Genomic DNA, 25,384 nt, shown 5'->3' with positions numbered 1-25,384 from the left:
TCCCAGGACCAGAGCCTCGCTCACGCGCCTGATAAGGAGCAGCACCATGAACCACCAAGCATGCTAGACTGCAGTTGAGGAGTTGTCATTGAGCCTGGTGGTTGAGATGTGGTGGCTTTGGACTGTGCCTGGTTACAAAACTCTTAACGTTCCTCAGCTCTGACCACCAAAATACTATCAGAACTTTTCACTTCTGATACCTGACTTTTGGCTGTACATTTATATTCATTATTTTTATGTTGCTTTAGATTAAACCGTCTAATAATAGAATGAAATGTAATTTAAAACATTTTTTAACATCATACATAGTATTCTGTGTTTTAAGGGGAAGTTTCTTGTCTCACCCATAAAAGAATAGACCTCAATTAACTGATAATCCTAACCTAATCGTCTTTGGTTCTTAGTGAATCTTATATTTTTATGCTCGGCCCAGAAAAGGTCAAAAGTGTGTATGAATTTAGATATTTCATATATACAGCATCTGCTATGTTAAATAGATAAAGGATAATAAAAATTATCCATGAACGATCAATTTGTCAGAGTACTTGAGAAGACATAAAACTCTTTCTACTGTATCTAGCCCTACACCTCAGCTGTGAGTAAAACAGAGTGAAGGAGAGAAAGAGAAGAGAGAGAAAAATGACCTCAGGGAAATATCATTTTTTTGCAAACGTGAAAGCCTTCATTAAAACAGCAGGTTACCTTTTACAGTTCCTACAGGAAGGTTGGACGAGCGGAGCCAAGTTTCCACAGTGTCTCTCTGAGAGTGTGTGTGCTAAAAAGATTACCCTTCAGCAGTCTCGCTCAGCAACAGTAGCAGGAAAGCGCTACCTGTTGGCTGCTGGTCACAAAAGCGTCTGACCTGCGTGCTGTGCTTCTGACCAGATGGGTGACCAGAGCAAACTGGTCGCCAAGGGGGGGCACATTGAACTTTGCAAGGGCCGTTTCTCAACGGGGGCCCATGACATCACCGATCCTGATGACTCATCCAAGTCAACTTGTCACCGTTAGATTTGATGTATGTTTTATGTTCAGTTTATCTTCACCTTGTGTTTATGTCACAAACAAGTTACAGATGAAGGCTAACTCACTTAATATGTATTTTTTTATTATTTTCTCTCTGTCTCTCTCTCTCTCTCTCTCGCTCTCTCTCTCTCTCTCTCTCTCGCTCTCTCTCTCTCTCTCTCTCTCTCTCTCTCTCTCTCTCTCTCGCTCTCACTCTCTCTCTCTCTCTCTCTCTCTATCACTCTCACTCTCTCTCTCATTCTCACTCTCACTCTCACTCTGTCTCTTTCTTTAATCCATCTGATCTTTCGTGCACCTTTCCTGCCTCTTTGCGATCCTCTTCTCTCTCTTTGTCTCTCTCTCTCTCTCTGGACATCCAGCAACAGTGGGGTAATTTTGTTGACAGACTCCATAATCTAGGAAACTGCTAGTTTGACAGTGACTTATCCAGACAGATGTTTCTATGCAGGCTGAGATCTATCGTGCAGACTGTTTAATTGCACTTGAGAGGAACCTACAGCTCCATTTACCACTCCCGTAGGATCGTAAAGCTGATGAGTTTTCAAATGTTTCCATTTATTTGGTGGAAGAAATGAAATTTCATAGCAGCAGTTAACAAGAGTCTGAGGGTTAATGAGGAAGCCTAACTGACAGCTGTGACGAGTGGATTTGTTTTCTCATGAGCTGGACATCCAAAACAAACGTTTCTTTTCTTGTTTGCGAGAGGAGAAGACAGGATAGGCAGGCGTAACTCGTGGTGCGATCGCCCTTGAGAGGTTCGCTGTGTTTCTCTTAAACCCAGCCCGCTTAGGTACACGTCCAAATTGATGGAAGCGCCATCATGCAAAACGTGGTTTTGTTTTCAATACAGCTGTCCTCAGCCTAGAACAACACGGAGGATCGAGCTTGGATTCCTGTTAGCTCCCTTTAGCAATGGCAGAACCATTTGACTTGAACCTGATCTATCACAGGCAACTACACACATTTTGATGCAATGTTTCACTTGGCTACTGTGTCAGTGATGAAGATAGACGAAGGAAATTGCGTTTTTTTCTTCTTTCATCCAAAGGGCAGAAACACGAACTGAATTACAGCTCACCTCCATCGGAAAAGCAGTTCATCATCCAGTTTGACCAGGAAGGATGCTCTCGTCTGGACATCCTCGCTGACAGACAATAGTGCTTTTTAATTTCACTCTGGCCTGCAGAGCTGACACACGGAAAGAAACCAGGTGCGTTTGTTTTCTGATCTGGCAGGAAATCTGCCGCCTGTCTCGTGGTTCTGATGATAAATCAACGTGATGAATGCCGGATGGAGATCCCGTTTGTGTTTATTTTTTTATTTTTTGGACTGTTTGTTAGACACTGTTTTCTGTGTACCACACTTACTATGACAACTCTGTGCTGTACTCTGCTTTGTTGTTACAAATCCCACAGGGTCGACGTGGCGTTGTGGTGTAGCCTACTGTGCCTTCTGGAGTACTGACAGTGGAAGGTGTTGTGGTGTAGCCTACTGTGCCTTCTGGAGTACTGACAGTGGAAGGTGTTGTGGTGTAGCCTACTGTGCCTTCTGGAGTACTGACAGTGGAAGGTGTTGTGGTGTAGCCTACTGTGCCTTCTGGAGTACTGACAGTGGAAGGTGTTGTGGTGTAGCCTACTGTGCCTTCTGGAGTACTGACAGTGGAAGGTGTTGTGGTGTAGCCTACTGTGCCTTCTGGAGTACTGACAGTGGAAGGTGTTGTGGTGTAGCCTACTGTGCCTTCTGGAGTACTGACAGTGGAAGGTGTTGTGGTGTAGCCTACTGTGCCTTCTGGAGTACTGACAGTGGAAGGTGTTGTGGTGTAGCCTACTGTGCCTTCTGGAGTACTGACAGTGGAAGGTGTTGTGGTGTAGCCTACTGTGCCTTCTGGAGTACTGACAGTGGAAGGTGTTGTGGTGTAGCCTACTGTGCCTTCTGGAGTACTGACAGTGGAAGGTGTTGTGGTGTAGCCTACTGTGCCTTCTGGAGTACTGACAGTGGAAGGTGTTGTGGTGTAGCCTACTGTGCCTTCTGGAGTACTGACAGTGGAAGGTGTTGTGGTGTAGCCTACTGTGCCTTCTGGAGTATTGACAGTGGAAGGTGTTGTGGTGTAGCCTACTGTGCCTTCTGGAGTACTGACAGTGGAAGGTGTTGTGTGTGAAGGCCAGGCTAGGAACAGGCTCACAACATGACTGACTGCAGAGGGACACGTAACAGAGGGGCAGACAGCTCAGAAGAACAGGCTCACAACATGACTGACTGCAGAGGGACACGTAACAGAGGGGCAGACAGCTCAGAAGAACAGGCTCACAACATGACTGACTGCAGAGGGACACGTAACAGAGGGGCAGACAGCTCAGAAGAACAGGCTCACAACATGACTGACTGCAGAGGGACACGTAACAGAGGGGCAGACAGCTCAGAAGAACAGGCTCACAACATGACTGACTGCAGAGGGACACGTAACAGAGGGGCAGACAGCTCAGAAGAAAGCAGACATTTTCCGAGAAGGATGGTGTGACTTTGCTCCCTCGGTCTGTACGGCTCTCTCCTCTCTCCTGCCTGGACTAGTGGGAGGGAGCTGGGATGGGGTGGGCCTGGGGGCCCTGAGGGGGTGGGAGATGGTGAGATCTTGGAGATCTGGAAGATTTGGAGATCTGGGTACACCCTTGGATGTACAAAATAGATAGACGTGTATGAGGCTGAAGTCAGGAGCTCACCATTTGTGTTTAAGAATCTTACACTGCACCAAACCAAAAATGTCATAATTTCACAGTTGTGCCCTGGAGACCATCCTAAGTAGCATTTACCTGTTCTTTTCCATCATTAAACATATCCTTCTGTCATCCTTTTATAAAACGTGTCATTTGTTTTGTCTAAGTCCTGGTACTATGTTGGGTTTCGTGAGTCTCCAACTTCATCAAGAATTCATCCTGAATCAAGCAAACAAAGGGTGTTCCCATGGTTCCCATGGCTTCGTCATGTTGCATGTGTAACAGACGTGGTCACGCTCCATCAAAGGTATACGGCCCGATGTTCATCCCTCACTGGGGTCAAACATGCCATCTCTGCCTTCCCAAGCGCCACCACAACCAGCTACGCCAACGAAAAACTAGCTATTCGTTGACGCGGGTGGTGTGTTTACATACTTGAGGAGTGAGTTTAAACCGATACACACCGGCTTCACACGCTCAGTGTCAGTCTCTGGCAGGCAGCTGGGGATCAGGGGGGATTCAACCATACAGGTGTCCAGAACATAATCCAGATCATGGAAGCAGGTGATTCAGCTGGTTGTTCTCAAGGAACATCGAGAGCAGAGCAATGCTGAGTTGAAGCGGGAATCTAACAAGTGAAAATGGAAAAAAGAAATATTCCATTTGAAACACGCAGCAATAAAATGATCCGATTTTGTGTTGGATTAACTTCATAAAACAAGTTGTTTAAAACAAGTCTGCTTCTCGTGAAGAGGCAGTTCAAGTCATCAGGTGTCTGGGGAGCACAGGTGCTTCTTCTTACGCTGATTGGAAGAGACATGCGGGGTCAGACCCCGGCTCTCTGAAGTGAACACCCCACATTCTGCAGCCAGGGAAGCGTGCCTGCGCCTGCGAGTCCCAGCCTCCCAGCCTCGCAGCCTCACAGCCTCCCAACCTCACAGCCTGCCAGCCTTGCAGTCTCACAGCCTGCCAGCCTCGTAGTCTCACAGCCTCCCAGCCTCCCAACCTCGCAGTCTCACAGCCTTGCAGCCTCCCAGCCTTGCAGTCTCACAGCCCCACATTCTCACAGCCTCACAGCCTCCCAGCTTCACAGCCTCCCGGCCTTACAGTCTCACAGCCTCCCAGCCTTGCAGTCTCACAGCCTCCCAGCCTCGCAGCCTCCCAGCCTTGCAGTCTCACAGCCCCACATTCTCACAGCCTCACAGCCTCCCGGCCTCACAGCCTCCCGGCCTTACAGTCTCACAGTCTCACAGCCTCCCAGCCTCGCAGTCTGGCAGTCTCACAGTCTCCCAGCTTCACAGTCTCACAGCCTTACAGTCTCACAGCCTCCCAGCCTCCCAGTCTCACAGTCTCCCAGCTTCACAGTCTCACAGCCTTACAGGGATTGGTTGTTGCACGCTCCCTCCGGACCTGGCAGCAGCTCCGTCATACCACACATCATGTGACCCAGAGGGTGGGCTTGTCCCAGGGTCTCTGATTGAGCTGTGTGGACCCCACCCCTCCCAGCCCTCACAGCCCTCCCAGCCCTCCCAGCCCCCAAATCCAAGGGCACCCCACCCCCAGACCCACACACACACTAAGGCCCATCCCCCACCCACCCCCTGCCCCAAGGCCCAACCCACCAAGCCCCTGTTCCTAGGCCCACCCACAAAAGACAAACAGAGGGAACCATATGTGGAGAGATGAATAAAGTAAACTGCAAAACATTTTTATTAGATACAATTTCACCGGCACTGTGGACTGACTGCAAACTGACACTTTGAAAATAAACTGAGGGGCAGAGAAAAAAGTCGAAAAGTCCTGTAGTGTACACAGGGGTGGCAGAAGGGGGAAATACCCTGCTGAACAATAGACAATGTTCAGGGACCGAAGCAGAACAGGATTCCTCTAAAAGAGCTGATGGCATTTAACACGTGAATGGTTCAAACGTAATGACTGCGATAGTTGAGAAAATTAGTTAGTGGGAAAACCTACAGGATGTTTTTCTTCTGGCGGATAAATTGAGTCAGACAATCTTGACGGTCTGAACAAGCGTTTCGTTTTTGTAGATCATAGATTTTTTTAGTTGTCTTGACAGGGTCATGTCTCTGTGTGCACACTCAGCATCTCTGCGTACGAAGACTTTGGTGCCATTGCACACCGTTTTTATTGTTTATCAACCTTAATTTAGGACGCAGTCAGTTACAAAAAATCATAGCATCTTGAAAAAAATGAAATAAGGTCAAATTATTCAGTTATTCATTAGTCAAACTATTTAAATACAATTATATATTGTAATATTTGTTTTTGCTAACATAATCACATATTTTCACATTTTCCTTTGCCATCCAATATTTTGATTATAAAAACCATGTTTTTTAATTTGTAAAAACAATGTAAACAATATATATGTGTATGTATGCACTATTTACACAAATGTGCTGACGTAAGTTTTGCTTTGCAAATGAGAAGCCACAGGAACAGCACAGCAGCTGATCTCATATCAGCCACTGTCTGCACAGCACAGCTGATCTGAGGAGGACCCTCTGTCTGCACAGCACAGCAGCTGATCTGAGGAGGAGCCTCTGTCTGCACAGCACAGCAGCTGATCTCAGGAGGAGCCTCTGTCTGCACAGCACAGCAGCTGATCTCAGGAGGAGCCTCTGTCTGCACAGCACAGCAGCTGATCTCAGGAGGAGCCTCTGTCAGCACAGCAGCTGATCTCAGGAGGAGCCTCTGTCTGCACAGCACAGCAGCTGATCTCAGGAGGAGCCTCTGTCTGCACAGCTCAGCAACTGATCTGAGGAGGAGCCTCTGTCTGCACAGCAGCTGATCTGAGGAGGAGCCTCTGTCTGCACAGCACAGTAGCTGATCTCAGGAGGAGCCTCTGTCTGCACAGCACAGCAACTGATCTGAGGAGGAGCCTCTGTCTGCACAGCAGCTGATCTGAGGAGGAGCCTCTGTCTGCACAGCACAGCAGCTGATCTCAGGAGGAGCCTCTGTCTGCACAGCACAGTAGCTGATCTCAGGAGGAGCCTCTGTCTACACAGCAGCTGATCTGAGGAGGAGCCTCTGTCTGCACAGCACAGCAGCTGATCTCAGGAGGAGCCTCTGTCTGCACAGCACAGCAGCTGATCTCAGGAGGAGCCTCTGTCTACACAGCAGCTGATCTGAGGAGGAGCCTCTGTCTGCACAGCACAGCAGCTGATCTCAGGAGGAGCCTCTGTCTGCACAGCACAGTAGCTGATCTCAGGAGGAGCCTCTGTCTGCACAGCACAGCAGCTGATCTAAGGGAGGAGCCTCTGTCTGCACAGCAGCTGATTTCAGGAGGAGCCTCTGTCTGCACAGCACAGCAGCTGATCTCAGGAGGAGCCTCTGTCTGCACAGCACAGCAGCTGATCTGAGGAGGAGCCTCTGTCTGCACAGCACAGCTGATCTGAGGAGGAGCCTCTGTCTGCACAGCACAGCAGCTGATCTCAGGAGGAGCCTCTGTCTGCACAGCTCAGCAGCTGAACGAGAGGAAGTAGCCTTGGGCTGTCTGTTTTCTCGATCAGGATCACAAGCTAACCATGTCGCTGTGCTGCGAACAACACACACAGCTGACATCTCAGCACGCCAGCGACTCAACTACTGCTGCCGGTGGACTCTGTCTGGAATCACACCGTGCTGGACTCTGTCTGAAGCCACACCGTGCTGGACTCTGTCTGAAGCCACACCGTGCTGGACTCTGTCTGAAGCCACACCGTGCTGGACTCTGTCTGAAGCCACACCGTGGAAGAAAGGATAATACTAAGAACAATACTAACTCCTTACTTCACACTATTATAGAGGGAACCCAAATTACTAAATGTGACAGGTTAGGGTGTTGAAGAAAAATGGATTGTCATGCTAACATGTTGATGCGAAGGTAGTTTAACTTAAATATTTAAATACAAAAATACATTAACACAGGAGCTAAAAGTTTGTATGGAGTGTGAAGTTGTATACATTGTCCCAATGCTTATGTTTAACAATTCTGTTAAACAACGACAACAGCCCCCCCCAAAAAAACGTTTGTCACGACATGGTTTATGGTGGAAATCAAAACAGCCCTTTTCCCTGGTGTCCCAGAGAGAGCGTAAGGGGCACCGGGGGGGCCAGGGGGGTTGTTGTGGATGTGTGTGTGTGGGGGGGTGGGGGTCAAGGCACCTCTGACTCACTGCATGCTGCAGTTCATAGAGAAGGAGGAGGAGGAGGGGGGGGGGGGGCACCATGTCCCCGGGCAGGGGGAGGGGAGCAGTGTATTAATCTGCCCTCAGTATGGCAACTGTTTCCCCTCCCTTTCATGTGGTCGGCTGGTTTACGCTGAGAGGCCGGTGTGCTGGCCCAGGGCTCCATAGAGGAGTTCATTCATACAGGCCCGTACTATGCTCGAGAGGGGAGGGCACGGGGCTGGACTGGAGAGAATCCACTGTGTTCAACAGTCGATGGGATTGTGAATTGCTGGGACTGATCATGCCAGGCAACGGGCCGCGGGAATGTAAATCATCTTTTGGGCCAAAAGTTTGGTTAGCAGGTGGCCTTCTCTATTCATCGAACGTCAACACTATTTTCTAGATGGAGGGCGCTTAACATCTGGGAAGGCCGGTCACTGCTTTTAATTAACTGAAATACAGTCAGTCAATGTTCCAGCAAGGTGAAAAAAATACTATTAAAAAGGAGGGCAGAACAGAGTTGAAAAAAGTTCTAACAGTACATATCCTGTGTTCGCCGAAGGTCAACACAGTTGTGTAAATAAATATAAATCTTTAACCTAATCCCTCTCAGTACCCTACATTTCCAAGCCTATTGAGAAGCCTTTGGCAGCTTGAGGACTCTGAAACGACACGTCCTCTCACCCTTCTCAGGAAGCGCTCCCTGACTGGGTCGTTGGACCGAAGGCCAGGACCAACACTTATTCGATTCATTTAAGGTTTCCTTCCTTCTTTCCATAGCTACACCTGATGCATCACGGCCTGCTAGACATGGTGTTTTCTGCCTGCAGAATGTAGGTGAAAGGCTACACGGAATACATGTTTATCGTTGCCGTGACTGCAGGCGTTTCCCCTTCTTTCCGTTCGCCGATGAGATTGCAATAATCTTTTTAGGTTCGCGAACTTCTATCGTGTAGTGTGCAGCGTGGAAGTCGGGTCATGGGGGGTTGATTATGATTTCTCTCTCTTGGTTCCGGGAAAGTGGTATCTGGGATAATAGTTAGGTCAAATGTCCTCTCCCTGATAAGAGAGGTGCATCTCTTTATCTCTTCTGATTGGAAGCACAGTGAGAGGTCAACAGGCCAAGCAGAACCTTCCTGGCTAGACTCGAAGGTGTTTGTGTTCGAAATAGTCATTGAAAATGTCTACCCTTTCCTTTATCTGATGAGAGATAGAGGTTATCTGTACAGCCCCATAAAAGTCATTTTCTATTATTACAGGAAATCCCTGTTCTTCATCGAAACCCCACACACACGGTCCTGTCTGGCTGCTTCCTGAGTTGCTGGGTTTCTAATCCCACCGTCGTAGAGAGAAAGGGATGACCACAGCATAAGTGGACTCACGGTGTAATACGTGTTCATAACATGGGCAATAATTGCATACACAACTCAAACCATTCCAATTACAGATGGAATCTGGCAATAGGTTGGATGAGTCAGGACTGTTTCCTTGGCAATAATACAGTTATACAATGGTAGGATATTACTACAATACCACAGTGAAGAAACAGCATGCCACCGTTAGCCAATCCCAGCGCTGCTGGCACTCTCCCCACCAGCCCTGGACACCAGCAGTCTCCCAGCACATGCCCTGTCTCCCTGGACACCAGCAGTCTCCCAGCACATGCCCTGTCTCCCTGGACACCAGCAGTCTCCCAGGACATGCCCTGTGTCCCTGGGTAAGAGCAGTCTCCCAGCACATGCCCTGTCTCCCTGGGTAAGAGCAGTCTCCCAGCACATGCCCTGTCTCCCTGGGTAAGAGCAGTCTCCCAGGACATGCCCTGTGTCCCTGGGTAAGAGCAGTCTCCCAGCACAAGCCCTGTCTACCTGGGTAAGAGCAGTCTCCCAGCACATTCCCTGTCTCCCTGGGTAAGAGCAGTCTCCCAGCACATGCCCTGTCTCCCTGGGTAAGAGCAGTCTCCCAGCACATTCCCTGTCTCCCTGGGTAAGAGCAGTCTCCCAGCACATTCCCTGTCTCCCTGGGTAAGAGCAGTCTCCCAGCACAAGCCCTGTCTCCCTGGGTAAGAGCAGTCTCCCAGCACATTCCCTGTCTCCCTGGGTAAGAGCAGTCTCCCAGGACATGCCCTGTGTCCCTGGGTAAGAGCAGTCTCCCAGCACATGCCCAGTCTCCCTGGGTGAACCCCTGTGTTTACATCACACCTGTCAAACATTTATAAATCTCCTACAGTAATCCGGCAACAGTGCATAAAACATCCCTAGAATTCCAAACACTATGACTGCACACAAAGTGGACCTGGGTCTGAAAGACTGGGAGTTACACATGGCTGATGACCAATACATTAAAGAATGTACAAACTGCTCTGTGGGAACGATGGCGTGACACCCATAAATAAGGATACGAGACCACATATATTTGAAGTTAAGCGTTGCGTTTGAGAAAGATATTCCCTTCTTGATGGATGTTTATAATATTTGAAACAAATACATTTAATAATATTAACACTCTAATACAGTTGTAATCTTTCCAAACATATATTACTCATATTATTATAACATGACAATGACAAAATAACAGTGAATTCAAACATTGGACAAATTTGTTCTTTTTTGGTTAAGCTATTACTATTGCTATCGAGTATGAACGATATGAAAATATACTGCTAATTAAATTAAATGTTTTTCATATTTCACTTTCATATGTATTTGTATGTATCTGATGGCAAGAAAGAAAGCCTTGTAAAGCCTATTGAAGATTACAATCCTGTATAACACAGTTGTAAAGCAGTAAGTTCTCTGTTGCGAAGACAGAAACAACAGAGATATATCAGTACAGCCAGAAATGCTAGCTCATTTCATCATAGCAGCAAATGTAAACCTACTGTACCTTGAGTGGTTAAAATAAACAATGAACAGAGCTGAGTTCAAAGAGACAGTGCTATGAGAGTTCTGGAATCATCTGACAAATTGACTGTATGTTGGCTGTAAAAAAAGAAAAAAACTCTACTCTGCTGGTGAAACTGCACGAAAAGGAAGGTACTGTAACAGCCTGCTCTTAGTTGTCTCTCAGGACTTCACCAAGTGCCCAGGAGGGCGGTGATTCAGGCCCTCAACTTGTTCTTCATTGTCCTACTGGCTTTACAGTACCAGAGTGCTATCAAAACATAGACAAAGAAATAAATAAGTTAACAAAAACATCTAATAACGTATATAAATAATACTGTACATCACATCACACCTCAAGATCTATCAATATCGATATGTTGCTTTTCCTTTTTCCAGCGATACCACATAGAGAAATAACCCTGCTCGGCCGTCAATGACAGCCACAAGACCGCACGACCATGTTCCTGTACTTCTTCAGGATGACGTTGGAACTGTCGTCAAAGTAGAGGACGGAGATGGCGTTCAGCTTGGTGGGGGCGCAGCACGGCTTTGGCACGTTCTCCGGGAACATCAGATGAACCTGCGACAGGAAGGGGACAAAAACGTCATTCCAGACTACAAGTGGAACGAAGGATTACTATTGTGGTTGTGACACTGTGTCCTGCACACATTCAGAGGAGACGTCCTTCGATGCCCAGTCCCACAGGGTGCCTACCAGGGTCTGGACGATGGCGTGGTTGGTAGCGTTCATGTGTGCGTTGAGAGGAAAAGAGCACTCTCCATCGCAGTAGAACGCCGCGTAGCCCTCCGGGGCGATGATCCAGTCCTTGGAGAGAAGAACAGGACACGTTTCCTCGGGACTTCACAGCAGATGCTACGTCTACAGCCAGGATACTAAAATATGTCTACTGTACTGTCTGTTCAAAAAAGACTTCAAACTTATACTGTCCAAGGAATCCTGAGTTCAATGAGGGGGGATGTGGTTTGTGGTTGCAGTGTGTGTTTTCTGAGGGGCACGGCTGTAGTTGCTGTGGTCTTCGTCGACTTGCTCACCTGCCACCCTAGGTCTCTGAAGCTCACGTACAGCTCGTGTTTCTTGCAGGCTTGCTTCTGTTCGCTTGTGTTGAGCTCTAGAAGGACATTCACAAGGATCACGACAGGTTAAACCAAACATTTTCCCGGCATCCAACAAGATGGCCTTCGACTTCTCAATAGACATTGACCCTGCATGTTGTCTAACCTGGAACTTGGATGTTAAAGTGTTACAAAGTGGGGACTGCTTTAATGTAAGCAGTTTTCAGGGTGATTTGTTTTATTTGAGAGATACAGTTAGTACTACAGCTTTAGCTGAACATGGCGGGTTTGTTCGTCAAAATTGTTCAATTCTTTTCAACACTAGGAAATGTACACCATATAAATTCTTCATTAAATATTAACAAAGTGTTAACAGCACATGGCACTTGCTCGTTTGTAGTTTTGGCTTGGAGACGGAGGGAGTGTTGAGTGGGTACACCTCGCTGACTCACCGAACTCCATCTGCCCCAAAGTTCATGCACTCAAACTACATACACTGTTATCATGTTGGCTGGATCAACCACCAAGGTCAAGGTCAGACTTCATAGACCATCCACATATCACACTTGGAGACCTATGTATTGAATTGTTATGAATCCTGTACAAATGATTGTATTCCCATATTCTATCCCCAATGTCCAGGATTCTGTTGAGTTCTTGAGTGGAAGCAGAGGTTAGAAAGAGTGGGCAGGAAGGTTTGAGCTCTGTTTAAAGAAAAGGAGGCGTTTTATAAACCTGAAGATTGTAATATTTTCATCCAGAGGTTAGGACAGCACACAGCCCACACAAGACAGCGTCGCCTTAGCAACAAGCACCTGATGGAGTAGCCATAACATCCTGCACAGTGTCTATGGGTGGTTGCATTTCATCCGACTGTTTGACACGCTGTCAACCCTGGAGGGACGGGTGCAGCTCAGTGTTGGGCCTGTAGAGGGCCCCCAGGTTCACACCCACCCCCACTTTGATTTGAACAGTCGGCTACGTCAATAAACTGTTTTCACTTGAGCAGTCAAATACAACCGTGCTACTGTACAGCTTTTCTGAACTTGGTCGTTCAGTCAACTGGAAACCTCGGACACCTGAGCTCATGTTACGAGACGTGCGGATGAGATGTGAGATGTGCACAGTGACAAAGCTTGTTTTGATTCTGTTGTTGAAGTCGTGGTTTGAGCACAGGGACCAACAGCCATGTCTACTTGTTGCTTTTGTAGCCAGTGTAGAGCGGTTCCTCCTCAGGTATCTATACAGGCCAACCGCGCCAAGCAATCGCTAGCTTTTTGTTGGCGCGGTTGGTTAGTGTTCGTACTTGCGGAGTCGGAGGTGCCCAGTTCAGGTCCATTCACGAGCGGTTAGGACGATCGTGCACCATACCCAAGAAGATGTGCAATCACTTCTGTTACACTTTTACACGTATGAGGCTTGGGAAGACATTTCCAATTATATGCAACCAGCACATGTGACTAAATGTTTTTGGAAGTGTAGTAGATGATCCTACTGCTGCAACTTTGGAAAGTATATTTACCCATGTATAGCATTTTATCATAAGTACATGTTTTACTGTTACAAGAACACTGTAATGTCAACATGGAACAGATAAGTCAAACCATTACCATTCCCTCATTAATTACAGAAATACTTTGGGTTGTTGATTGTAAAAAGGTAAATAGAAAGAGTAGAACCATAGCTCACCTCCCCCTTTAGCTGAGCGTGAGGCCTCCTGTTGACCCACAGATTTGTTGCGGTTGTGGTTCTTCTTCTTCCCCCCGGCCGCCCGGACCGACCGGAAAAGAACCTCGCTGGCCTTGAAGAACGCCACCAGGAAGGGCTGTTTGGACTGGGGCCCGCTGCGCCCCACCACGCCAGCAGACTTCATGTTGATGCTGCGCCCTTAGCACAACAACACGTGACGTCGATTAGGGACAGACGATTCGTCAAAGAGAGTTCACGGTTGTATACGTGACTTGGAACGCAAACACATGGAGCATAATTCGTTTGTTTGTCTTGTTCAACAGCATCCACAACGCGGGGCAATCAGTCAAAATGAAGAGTGAGATGGATTGGCAGTGAGGAGGGGAACATTGTAGTCTGTATGCTTGATGAGGAACAGATTCCAGTGGGCTGGATTTCTCAATCGAGCACATTGATGCTATACCTTGTGATTTACAAGCACACGTCATCATACACTTCCTCGAGACATGGCGGAACCCTCTCATGATCGATCATCAATGGCTTGTGGTTTGAGGAATATAAAAATACTCCTTTATGGCCTTTTCATGTTAAAACAGTCAACTGCTCCACATGTTTTCCTCATGAAACCCACCGAAAACACAAACACTAAAAGAGAGTCACTTTCCATTTCACAACTCACAACGTTTCTTATTGACGTGCCAAGAAACTAATGTGTGCATATCCATCATTTGGCACTTGGTGAATAATGTGTAAATCACCATGTTGAAATGAAGCCCAACAGAAATGAACCACTAGCTCAGTGTGTGTCTGGGAGTGGGGGGGAAGGTTTGACATCCTGGGGACAGGGACAGGGGATAGGGGACGGCTCAGCGATGGACCATTTACATTTTGCCAGAGCTCACAGGTTTGCCCCCCCCACTTTGGATTAAAGTGTCTGCTACATATTTATTATTATTCTCCTCAGGGAGCTGTCCGGGGTTAGGAGACCTACCATCCGTGGTCTCCACAGACAGCTGCAGGCCCATGTTCTGCTGTGGGTTAAGGACCCAGTGGTTGCTGGTGGCGGTGATGTCAAACACCAGCCAGCCCCCGTCCGATGCTCGGATCTTTCTAGAGTCCAGCAGGAACGTCTCCGCATCTCTAGGAAGGCAGAACCAAAAGAGAAACAATGACTTGACATGAATTGATATTTTGGTTTTAGTTGGAAACAGCTAAACACATAAAGCAGAATAGACTAGCAACTACAGTGGTTCTAATAGTAGATCAACCAACACATAAATAGTGAATGAAAGTTCATGTAAGCTTTTAAGCTCCAATTATAATTTTGTAAACAAATCCAACCATTTATGTGCAGATCACTGAGTGTTTTCATTCCACAGCCTGAAGTAATGTCTGCATGCACGCCTAATGAGGATTTTCAAACAGCGGTTTCCTGCATGTGACTACTGGGACCTCCGTAGAGGTAAGACAGGGAGGAGGAGAAGGTGGTGAAGCCTCTTCTGTATAACTGATGAACCTTGCTCTCCTCTGAGGGAAAATGTTCTGGAACTAATCATGACATTCCTGTTTATCCTTTAAGTTTCTAGAAGTTGCAACAGGGCCACACAATGAGAGCAGTCTTGAGGCTCTGATCTGCCATATTGGAATAACACAAACAAGGTAGCATTGACTGATCACTGTAGAATAGTTTTCCAGAATGAGTCCTCACACAAAGACTGGTTCCATTAGCTCCTTCGTGTCCTCTGAGAACTTCCTTTAGAAGTCAACATTCCTCACCCGACTAATGACTACTTGGCTGGAATAAAAACAAAAATCTGCTTCTCACAACTGCACAAAATCTGGAGAGGGCTGGATCTCAATCAGGCAGAGGCAGGCATACCAGGACGTAGGGTTGTATCATATATTATTTAAAAAAATGGTGGACTTAACAAAAAAAGCTTTTACACAGAACAGTAACAAAGTTGTCTTTCCTCAACCGACCGTTTTTAAATCACGCAGTGGCTGAGCTGTTGAGCACTTAAACACCGGCTTTATGAGCGCGACTCAGGGGGAGGGCCGAAGAATAAGGTGCTGAGCTGTGAATAACGTTTAGTAAGCCGGGAAATCACAGTTCGCAGCTGACAGGGGCCGTGTGGAACCCACAGACCTGTGTGAGCCATAAAGAGGCACCGTGATGACTGGCCTGCTCTCTGACACAGGAGACTCCATTGAGTAGGACCAAGAGGGCTGTATCAACCCCTTCAATCACCCACACACATATTTTGCAAGCAAATGTGGGTCCTGCTTTAAGTCCACTCCTGTGTTTGACAATGTGCCGGCTTCCACCTCCGTTGTATTGTTGAGGGAGGCAGGTGGGTATGTGGGCTCCAGTAGGGGCCTCCTGGCTGCCTGTCATGGCTGCATCTGGCCTGCACTCTGCCTGACAGGCAGCCAGCATACTGGTGCTGATAGTTGATGGACTTTCCAGACTGTACAAGTGTGCCCTGTGGAAGTGGGCACCTTGCTAATGGAAAGGTTTTATCGAGAACTATGCTTGTAAGAGCAAGGTGAGAATGAGGGAGAGCAGAGTTGGAGATTAGGTTTAAAGCTCTTGCATTTGTGACGGTGGTGCTCTTTCTAAAAAACCTTTGCCGCCCTGAATGTTGGCGTCACATGCAGGCTGCATGGCGGCGTTTAATCCTAACATTAACTCTTACAAACTCTTTGTGTCTCTCTAATTCTTTACGTCAACCTACAACACCTCTGTTCATTCAAAGTCAAACGACACTCTTTCAGAAGTTTCCACTAAGCTCTGTCTTCGGGCAGAAAAGGAGAGATGAACTTTTACATTCCAGCAGCTTGGTCGTGTAAACAGGATGTCCTTTTATTTTCTGCCTGATTGCTCGTCTTAAGTGTTTTACAGAACCGTGAAGGTTTTTAAAGGGTTGTTTCAAGCCTGGCTCTTCGGAGGCTCACACACACACACACACACACACGCCTGCCCGAGGGGGGACGCAGCGCTGCAGACGCTCCTCTGGAGAGACGGACGGACGGACAGGGCACCAAAAAACACCACACACTTTCAACAGCAACAACCACAACTGTAAAGATGTATGCATCATCCTTAATATTTTGATTTTTGTTTTGTTTTCTCAAATCCAATTCCATCCCTTTCATTTCCAGATTGATCGGTTTGCCGATTTGGTTCGTTATTTTTCGTTTCCATTACTTTAGAGTGACGGCCTCAGTGGTTTCAACACGGGAATGAGTTGACCTCAGGACAGGGTTAACTGGTTTGTAAACTCATATGGCTGCACCTCTCTGTGCCTCTCACTGCCTGTAAACAATAACAGCAGGATATTTGAGATGCATGGGTTTTTTCCTAAATTGAAAAAACCTGAGATTATTTTTTGTTCCCTTCCCAACGGTGCAGTACGGTGTTTTGAATGTTGATTGCGGAAATCATTTTAAATGGCCACTTCAGACTAAATGTATAGAGAGAGTCGAAAGGGGCACAGGTTTGCATGACAAACAGTCTACACAGCAGTGTTTCAGAGGAAAACTAAGTTGTTTGTCTTTTGACAAAAAAGAGATAAAAGATTCAAAACCATTAACTGCCGTCTAGAAGCCTTAAAATTGACAGGATTGATTTGATCATATCTATCAGCAAAAATAACACTGGGACAATGGTATTCCTATTTTCACAAGAACAAACTCACGACAGCGCATTCTGAGGATAAGAAAAGTGTCCGTTTGAAAGTGAGGTTGACTCCTGCTGCCTGTGCTCACCTGTGGAGGTATTCCTTGACCACCTGGTACACGGTGACTTTCAGAGTGATGTTTTCGTAGCGGACGTGACTGCGGTCCTTATATATCCGAAACTCTGCCGCCGTCACCGCCTCGCCCTCGGGGATCTGGGTCAGGTCGAAGCGAAACTCTTTATGGTGCCTCCTCTGGTGGGAGAAATCCTTGTCTTTCTCCACTAGAAAAGCACACAGAGAGAGAGATGCGGTCTGATAGAGGTTCAGAAGATGCTTTTCACGAGTCTAAAACTAGGTCTTCAAAACCAATGCCTTTTCTGGAATACAACAGATAAGAACTGCACTGCACAGCTGAGAGGAAAAGAGCCAGCAGTCTCACCCTGGGAAAAAAAAGAGTAATTTATCACATTCCAAACCCAATCCAAACATTTAGACTCCCAACAAAAGCAGTAACCAGCCCATTAGATCACTCCAGTGAGTCCAGGTAGACGTTCCCAGGCAGACCCTCAATGTGTGTATGCCTGAACTCTCTGGACATGATGAATGGGCTGTCATTTAAGAAAAACAGGCTGATTCAATTAAAGACACTTTTGTCTGCCCCTCAACGTGAGGGCCCGAGACCAGACAGGATTCCGTCAGCGGGACTTGAGCGATGTTTCGACCTCCCTCTCCACTCTCGCGTTGACCTCATGCCGTTTTTACACAATGCACTGACGCCGTTGTGTAGGCCTGCGATGGAACTATTTACAAGGAGAGGTCGAGTCTTCAGCGCTCCTCTCAGACAGACGCTGAACAAGTTCAGCATCAGAATAGAACACACACAGGGGAAAAATTATACTTGTTTTTTTTTACATGGATCTTTGCCAGAAGAATTGCCTAACCTTTAAGATCGTTTCTTGAAGCGGATTATGGTGAGACGTTTCATATAGTGGGCCATTTGAGAGAATATCCTTCAGGTTTATGGTTAAACGCAGCGAAAACGGGTTATTTAATGTTCCACAGTTGAGTGCATGCCTACAGCTAATCCTAAAAACAGGCCAATACATAGTTATCAGCAGTACCTCAAGTAAGTGCAGCAACACATTTATTTGTATTTTTTTACATGAATATGTTGTTTTTTAAAGCACCAGAACAACCGAGGAAGATGGACTCTGTGCTCTTCCCTCCCAGTGGACCCTCTCAGTCTCAACTGACGGACGAGCATTAAGAAAACCTGCCAAACAGCCCCAGAGTAGCGTTGGGCTGAGGCGTGTCAGTGGTCGGGTGTAACCAGGGACGTACCCCCGAGCGTATCAGCGCACGGTTCATCAGGCCTGCGGCTCCTTAACACAGGCAGGTCGAGGGGGCAGGCCTGACGTCCATCAGGTCAGGCTGGCTCCAGAGTCAGCTGACCGGCTGATGGGAGGCTGGAGGGGCGCTGAGAGCGTGAGGCGTTTCCTGCGTGGGGGGGGGGGGGGGGGGGGGGGGGGGGGGGGGGGGGCTAAAAGGGGTCAGGCTCGGGCAGAGTTTGACGCACAGCAGCTTTGCGTTGACAAACTCAAGAGCTCGTGAGACATCTTTGTCGATAACAACATCGATTAAGAACGCATAAATAGTCAGGTTCACTCACTCAATCACAAGGCCACTTGTGATATACATTGTATACATGTCTGTGAGCTACCTAACACTCAAAACAAGCAGTGAAAATACTCTATATATGTAGTGTGAAATACGACAGTGCTAAGGAAGAACTCCTGAACACATAATGCAAAAAAATCGATCTATTTCCAGTGTGCTGTCACAAACTAAGGCCTGACTCCCTCAATTGACCAAGCGACCGTCTGTAAAACAGGAGTTTTCAGGGCTCCCTGACAGAATGCCCGGGCCAGGGATTGGTAAGTGGAAACAGATGGATTCTGGTCAAGGTGAGGGATTAGGTCTTCTACAACACCTCTTCACATACCTAGCATGCACTCTCTCCACGCAGCGCTTCAAACACCCCAAAGCTTTCACTCTAACATGTCCACAAGGCCACTATGTACTGGCCTTCTCTGTGCATCAGTGACACAAATAGCAAGCCCTACTAAAGGAGGGACTGACTATTTATATTTTAGTCGTTTTTATATTTAGTTGGGTTACAAATAGTCAAACATGATTGCTAGCGTAGCTCACAGAAAGCACAGTCATTGTAATTCTTAATTACAAATGACTTACAGGAAAAGGAACAAAGCTACTGTTTTCACCTCCAACCCCCAGACCGTCTGCCGTGGGGGAACAAGGACAGAAAAAGTCCAGATCTCACTTCATCTCTCGGCGCTTTAACAACAGGAAGTAGTTTAGGCCAATTTACTGAGGGTCAGACGGTCATCTGATAAGTTTGAAGACCCGGCGGGGTTCAGAGGTCACGGCTACTAGGGAAACTCTGTGTTAATCATTCTCATCACTCAGCTCTCACGACCAGTCCCACGCTCACATGACAGCTGCTAATGTTCCTCCTTAAATCAAAAAGACACAAAAACACACTCTAGGAAGAACCTGAAGAGGTTCTGTCCAGATCCTTTTCCCACCAACAGAGTTTTGATCTGTTTCTGTGTGACCTGAGTAGCTCAGCAGTGGCGGAGACGTGTTGTCCTCGCGAGGGAAACAAGACAAGGCTAATGCCTGTTTAGACAGAGAAACCACATCTTGTTTTCTCCAAGCTGAGCAAACTATTGTACAGGCAAAAATAGAGCGACAATTACATATGAGAAGGAACCCAGGAATTAAGTTAATAGCCACATCATGTGTGGGAAAGCGTGATATTATAACTTCATAGAGCTATATGTTGTCTAGGAAATGTGACGTGTTACTGAGTCCATGGGTCATGTAGAATATCACATCCTATCAGACATATCATATATTTATTGACATAACTATGAAGCGATAATGATCCGGTTTCTATTTAAAATGTAGGAGACTAAATGTAAATGCAATTTATTTTTCCTTTTGCCACTTACAGGAAGATTAACTGCACACAGCTTTCACGGGCGAGTAAAACTAAAGGCCAACATGACAGAATATTTAAATCGAGCCTAATATATTTACAAACGCGTTCAAAGGTTTTGTAGCCTTTATAAAATGTATAAAATATTCTAATCTAATTTAGACAAATATTCAGATTTTGAGGCATTGAGACTTTAATATTTTATTTTTCTATGTATTCAGTGTAAGTAGTAGGATATATAAAATGATCAATACAGCAGCATAAATAGACCTAAATTACGAGATGTTTCGACCAATTTCATAAAACCCCAGAAGAAATCTAAAACAAGTATTTTCGCCCTAATTCACCAACACGAAAACATTACCAGCCTATTTGAACTGTTTTTAAAACTTTTCGAACAAACTTACCTAAATTAACAAAGCTCATGACCATGTCAGCGTCATTGAGAAAGTTGGTGTCGTGTGATGTTGTCTGTGGGGGACTCTGGCTTGAGAGAGGGGCCGCTCGGTACGGCTGCGCCACGCGAGAGTACCCCTGTGGAGAGCCGTAGAACCCTTTGCGCGGAAGCCCGTGCGCTTTCCCGTTGAATCCTTTCCCCGTACTCTGCTGTATAGCTTCCTCCTCCTCTGTGGTCATGGCGTTGTACAGGTCGAGCATGAACAGGGGTGCAGAGGATGCCTGTTTGCCCGGTGAGAACGGCCTGGGACGGTGAGGCAGCCCCAAAATAGAGAGGATTTCTCTCTGGATCTCCTTTCGTTCGTGGTTACGCAGCCTCCTGTAAATGAAACTAGAATGGACATGGTTGTCTCCTAAACCACAATGAACGCAGTTCAGAAAACTCAGGCAGCTCCAGACGAGTCCAAATGCAGCCCTGTTTAAAGGTGTGAGTGCTGCCATCTTCATGATGGGTAGTTGTTGTTACACAGGTATTATGTAGAGATCCATCCCAAGCAAACAAACCCTCCAAAAAGATGACGATTCTTCGTTTCGAATATAAATGTATTTTCAGTCGATGTGCGCTTCTTAGCAGGTCCACAAAAGTATCGCGTAATCAGTCGGTTCGGGTTAATAAAACTTCAAAATTACGCATCAACCTGCGTTCTGGAAAGTTGGTATCCTCTCCCAAGCGCGTGCTTCTCCCGAGTCTCATGGAGAAAGTTCTGTCCGGTGTCTCGCTTACATCCAAGTCACTGTCACATTTTGCTTCAGTGGCAAATCTATGATGGAATTATGGCCTTCTCTCTCACCTTAACTCCACTTAAGCGGGAAAAGCGAGAAGGTATACGCCCATAAATATCGAAGTAGTCCGACTCCTTCTTTGAATAGAAAAAACACATTCGAATGAACATTCAATTAGTGGCCTATAATTGTTGAATATGAAGCATGTCATAACGAGTAACGTTCTGGAGAACGAGTTGAAGCTTGTTGTCCATCTAATGAGTCGATCCCACCCAGGTCTACGTTTTTGCATCCACCTCTAGCGGCCGTAGTAAAACTTAACCGACAGGGAGATGGATGTGGCTCAGATGTGTAAGGGGAGACACTTGAAATCTGAAACCCTTCTTAACGAGTCAAAGAGTAACGACGGGCCCATTTAATTACCTCTGCACAATTGACCTCATCGTGGCGTTTACATAAAACAATGTTCTCTCAATAAACGCTGCTGTGCGAGAAACGGGCTACTGGAAACAATCAAATAAATAATAATTTAAAACAGCCTTCATAACACACACCGTTAGTTGAGCGTATTATGACCATTTTGGCTCGAAAACAAATGAAAACCAACACCAAATAAAGAAGGAATTGAATGGATTGTATCTTTTTCAGGTGTGGCACCATGATGACAGGGTTGTTGTGTCTGAACACCTGTCCTACCCAGGGCTATGGCAGGGCACATCAGCCCCAACCCTGAGGCTTCCGGCCTGGATCTTTAAGGAGAGATGTTGTGTCCAGGCAAGTAAGTAGACATTGGAATTACAAAGTTAAATGTATCCTACTATGAACCTAGTTCAGTGCTTCACATATTTTTTCAGTAAATGCACTACCCCCCCCCCCCCCCCCCACACACACACACACACACACACACACCTTATCCTCTCCCCCACTCAAACATATACACTTCTACCACCCCTAACGCTAACTTAATTTCAGCAAGTTTTTAGGTTTACTATTTAGGCCTACATAATAACGGATGTCCAGTCACGTGATCTGCTTTAGAGAGTGTGTGTTGGTTGTGTGCTTCATGTGTGTGCAGCACAACAGGTTCACATTTTACGGCCCTGTGCCAGTGTAGCTCCACAGCACCACCTAGTGCTATATCTGTAGACAGCACGGCTCTCCCAGTCCCTCCTCCATCACTCATTTGCACATGCACACAAACACACACACATGCAAAAGATAATGTTTATATTAGTATTCTTCCTAAAATAGCCAATTTCAGTGACAAATAAATTACAATGTTTACATCACAAATTGTAAAAAAAGGTTTAATGATAACAACATTCATTACAAAAGTCACCTAAGCACAAAAATAACAAATAAAATTAGACACTGTAAAAAAAAGAACTAGTTGACTCTGATGAAGCCCTTTGGTACACAGTAATTGTTCAATTTTATAAATAACAGCAAAAATACTTAGCTAAATATCATGAGCTGAAGGCATGTTACTGGCATATTGTATGCACTAATCAAATGATTTCCAGAGGGGGGAAGAGAAGTGTGGACTTGATTCACCGATGAACACAGCCAGCTTGCTGCTTCAGCTCTATGGCAAAGACAACAAGCTCACAGGTTAGCCCTGAAAGGGTTAAGATCATTCCACAGACATTGTTAAGGGCTAACATCCTTTGTTGATTAGCAGATTTAGTTTTTTTTAAAGCAATGCAAAGTTGCATAAATAAGTGAAAATGGACGACTGTAGAGAGATGAGTTGGAAGTGTAGAAAGCGATATTCAGAAGCTCCACCAGAGGGCAGTAGAGGGCAGGCCAGCACATCAGCAGCCCTGCTCATACAGTAATTCTGTCTCTCTTAATAACTACTGCCGAATCTACTCAAGACTCGATCGTAACAGCTCACATCTCTGATCACTGTTTGGCCCTATAAGGAAGAAATGTTTAACAACCTTGGTTTAAAGCATAACTTAGCTCACACGAAAAACACTGTGAGATGAGGACATTAAAATGTGAGGGTGGGGGAGGGGGGCGAAGATGACTTATTCATAGAGAGAGAGAGAGATCATGTGACACACATGGTAATATACTTGCTACTGTATGTACACGTCGAGAGGTACTGTCTGTCTCCAGGACTGAGGAACACACTGAGAGGAGTGAGATCTTCCTGAGATTGGAAAGATTTGGCCGCTTGGGCGTCGCCAAGCGTGAAGTCGCCAGATCGAGGGGCTCGGACCGCGCTGCACGTGTGTGTGTGTACCTGCCCGCCATCTTGCTTTCAATAGTTTGGTCCTTTCCTGAAGGGATCTCGGTGCCTCATCATCATCGCGCTGTAGCAGGTGGAGGGGTGGCAAGTGCCCGGCTGGCCAGCGGCCCCGGGGGGCCCTCTCTTCCCCTCCGCCCCCTCCAGACCCGGGGGGCCAGGCTTCCCCGGGTGGCCTGGCTTGCTGTATCCCTGGGGGCCCATTGGCCCTGGGAGAGGAATGCAGACATAGTGTGAACCGTCCAGTTGTACATTGGTGCAGATCTTAATAGTATGGGGTCATCTCAGAGAGCTTACATGCAAGAGACTGAGCTGTGCAATAGTGCAGTTGAGATGTTGTTCTCACACCGTAGTTAAGATATTGTTCATTTGGCACCATGCCTGGTACCTGAGATTTGACTCTTTTTGTACAGTCCGTGGTAAATACAGACTGTTCCTTGACTCTGATCACCAGAATACTGTACGAACTATGCTCTTCTGATCCTTGATGTGCTGCTAAACTTTCTACAATATAAAGTTCTTGTGCGTCGCTTTGATTTATGTTTTGTCTATACCTCAAATGTAATGTAAAACGTAGAAGAGAAGGACTCAGGCAAAAGAAGGGCTGTGTGGCAGAAGTGAGTGAACGAAGTACGACCAAATCTTTTTACATTCAATCATTTAGCCAACTCTTTTATCCAGAGAGCCGTGCAGGTGTTGCATAGCGAGTGCAGCAGACAAACGGGAGGGCACAGCTCTACAGCCCAGTGGTCAGAGCCGAGGAGCGGGCTGGATGTGATCCAGCCCAACACACCACCAGAGGTGGACCAGCTACCATCTCAGCCCCAAAGGCAACATGACATCCGTGGGTGTTTGCTACGTAACGAACACAGAGTATGTCCTGCTAGCGTACACACCTGACGGCCCTGGAGGGCCCTGGTCTCCCAACTCTGTTCTTCCTGGGTTCCCCCGGTCCCCCTTAACACCAGGGTCTCCTACACACAAACAAACACATTAACAAACAAACACCTCTTCCAGGGATCCTGTGTAACCAACGACCTGTCTAAATCCCGTGGCACAAACGTAGCGTAGGAGTAAAAGACGTACCTTTCAGGCCCCTTAAACCAGGCCGGCCAGACAGGCCGGGGTGCCCAGGCTGGCCGCTGGAGCCCGGTAGGCCGGGGACGCCCCTGGAGCCCTGGGGCCCCGAGGGGCCGGGGACGCCCGGGGCCCCCACCCTGCTGTGGCACTCCTCACAGCTCCTCTGCTGGTTCATGTTGCTAAGCACCAGGCTGGGGATCTCCGCTGGAGGGACGGCATGGGGACATTCAGCACCACTCTGCTGCCCTGTGCTGTACTGTGCTGTGCTGCCCTGTGCTGTGCTGTACTGTGCTGCCCTGCCCTGCCCTGTGCTGTACTGTGCTGCCCTGTGCTGTACTGTGCTGTGCTACCCTGTGCTGTCCTGTGCTACCCTGTGCTGTACTGTGCTGTAATGTGCTGTCCTGTGCTGCCCTGTGCTGCCCTGTGCTGTGCTGCCCTGTGCTGTACAGTGCTGTGCTGCCCTGTGCTGTACTGTGCTGCCCTGTGCTGCCCTGTGCTGTGCTGTCCTGTGCTGCCCTGTGCGGCCCTGTGCTGTGCTGCCCTGTGCTGCCCTGTACTGTGCTGCCCTGTACTGTGCTGCCCTGTGCTGCCCTGTGCTTTACTGTGCTGTGCTGC

General features: G+C 47.1%; 2 protein-coding genes across 4 annotated transcripts in view; both read right to left on the bottom strand.

Moving 5' to 3' along the window:
• Positions 1-10,346: 10,346 nt before the first annotated feature.
• bmp5 (bone morphogenetic protein 5) lies at positions 10,347-21,737 on the bottom strand. The gene is made up of 7 exons (XM_047030047.1): positions 20,664-21,737; positions 17,323-17,515; positions 14,546-14,694; positions 13,555-13,752; positions 11,845-11,921; positions 11,507-11,617; positions 10,347-11,371 (listed from the first exon to the last, which is right to left on the bottom strand). The coding sequence occupies exons 1-7, from the start codon at positions 21,157-21,159 to the stop codon at positions 11,222-11,224; spliced, it is 1,374 nt and encodes a 457-aa protein (XP_046886003.1). The 5' UTR covers positions 21,160-21,737; the 3' UTR covers positions 10,347-11,221.
• A 989-nt stretch (positions 21,738-22,726) lies between these two features.
• The window catches only part of col21a1 (collagen, type XXI, alpha 1), a 31,721-nt gene continuing 29,063 nt past the window's right edge, over positions 22,727-25,384 (bottom strand). For 2 of the 3 annotated variants that reach the window (XM_047028873.1, XM_047028874.1), the window contains 3 exons: positions 24,776-24,973; positions 24,586-24,663; positions 22,727-23,898 (listed from right to left, as the gene is read on the bottom strand). In XM_047028873.1, coding sequence (XP_046884829.1) covers positions 23,705-23,898; positions 24,586-24,663; positions 24,776-24,973 — 470 coding nt within the window. In that variant the 3' untranslated portion in view covers positions 22,727-23,704. Of the gene's footprint in view, positions 23,899-24,585; positions 24,664-24,775; positions 24,974-25,384 lie in introns of those variants that run through there. The other variant, XM_047028875.1, reaches the window with a different exon arrangement.

The sequence above is a fragment of the Hypomesus transpacificus genome, chromosome 11, assembly GCF_021917145.1.
Source record: "Hypomesus transpacificus isolate Combined female chromosome 11, fHypTra1, whole genome shotgun sequence".
Taxonomy (NCBI): domain Eukaryota; kingdom Metazoa; phylum Chordata; class Actinopteri; order Osmeriformes; family Osmeridae; genus Hypomesus; species Hypomesus transpacificus.
The sequence above is the reverse complement of the archived record's forward strand: the minus strand, read 5'-3'. Positions and strand labels throughout refer to the sequence as shown.

Excerpts from the sequence above, each read along its gene's own strand:
- bmp5 (XM_047030047.1), bottom strand. The coding sequence starts at position 21,159 with ATGAAGATGGCAGCACTCACACCTTTAAACAGGGCTGCATTTGGACTC. Across the intron at positions 17,516-20,663 it reads CATGAGCTTTGTTAATTTAG|TGGAGAAAGACAAGGATTTC; the intron begins GTAAGTTTGTTC and ends GTGCTTTTCTAG. Across the intron at positions 11,922-13,554 it reads ACGCTCAGCTAAAGGGGGAG|AGCTCAACACAAGCGAACAG; the intron begins GTGAGCTATGGT and ends ATGTCCTTCTAG.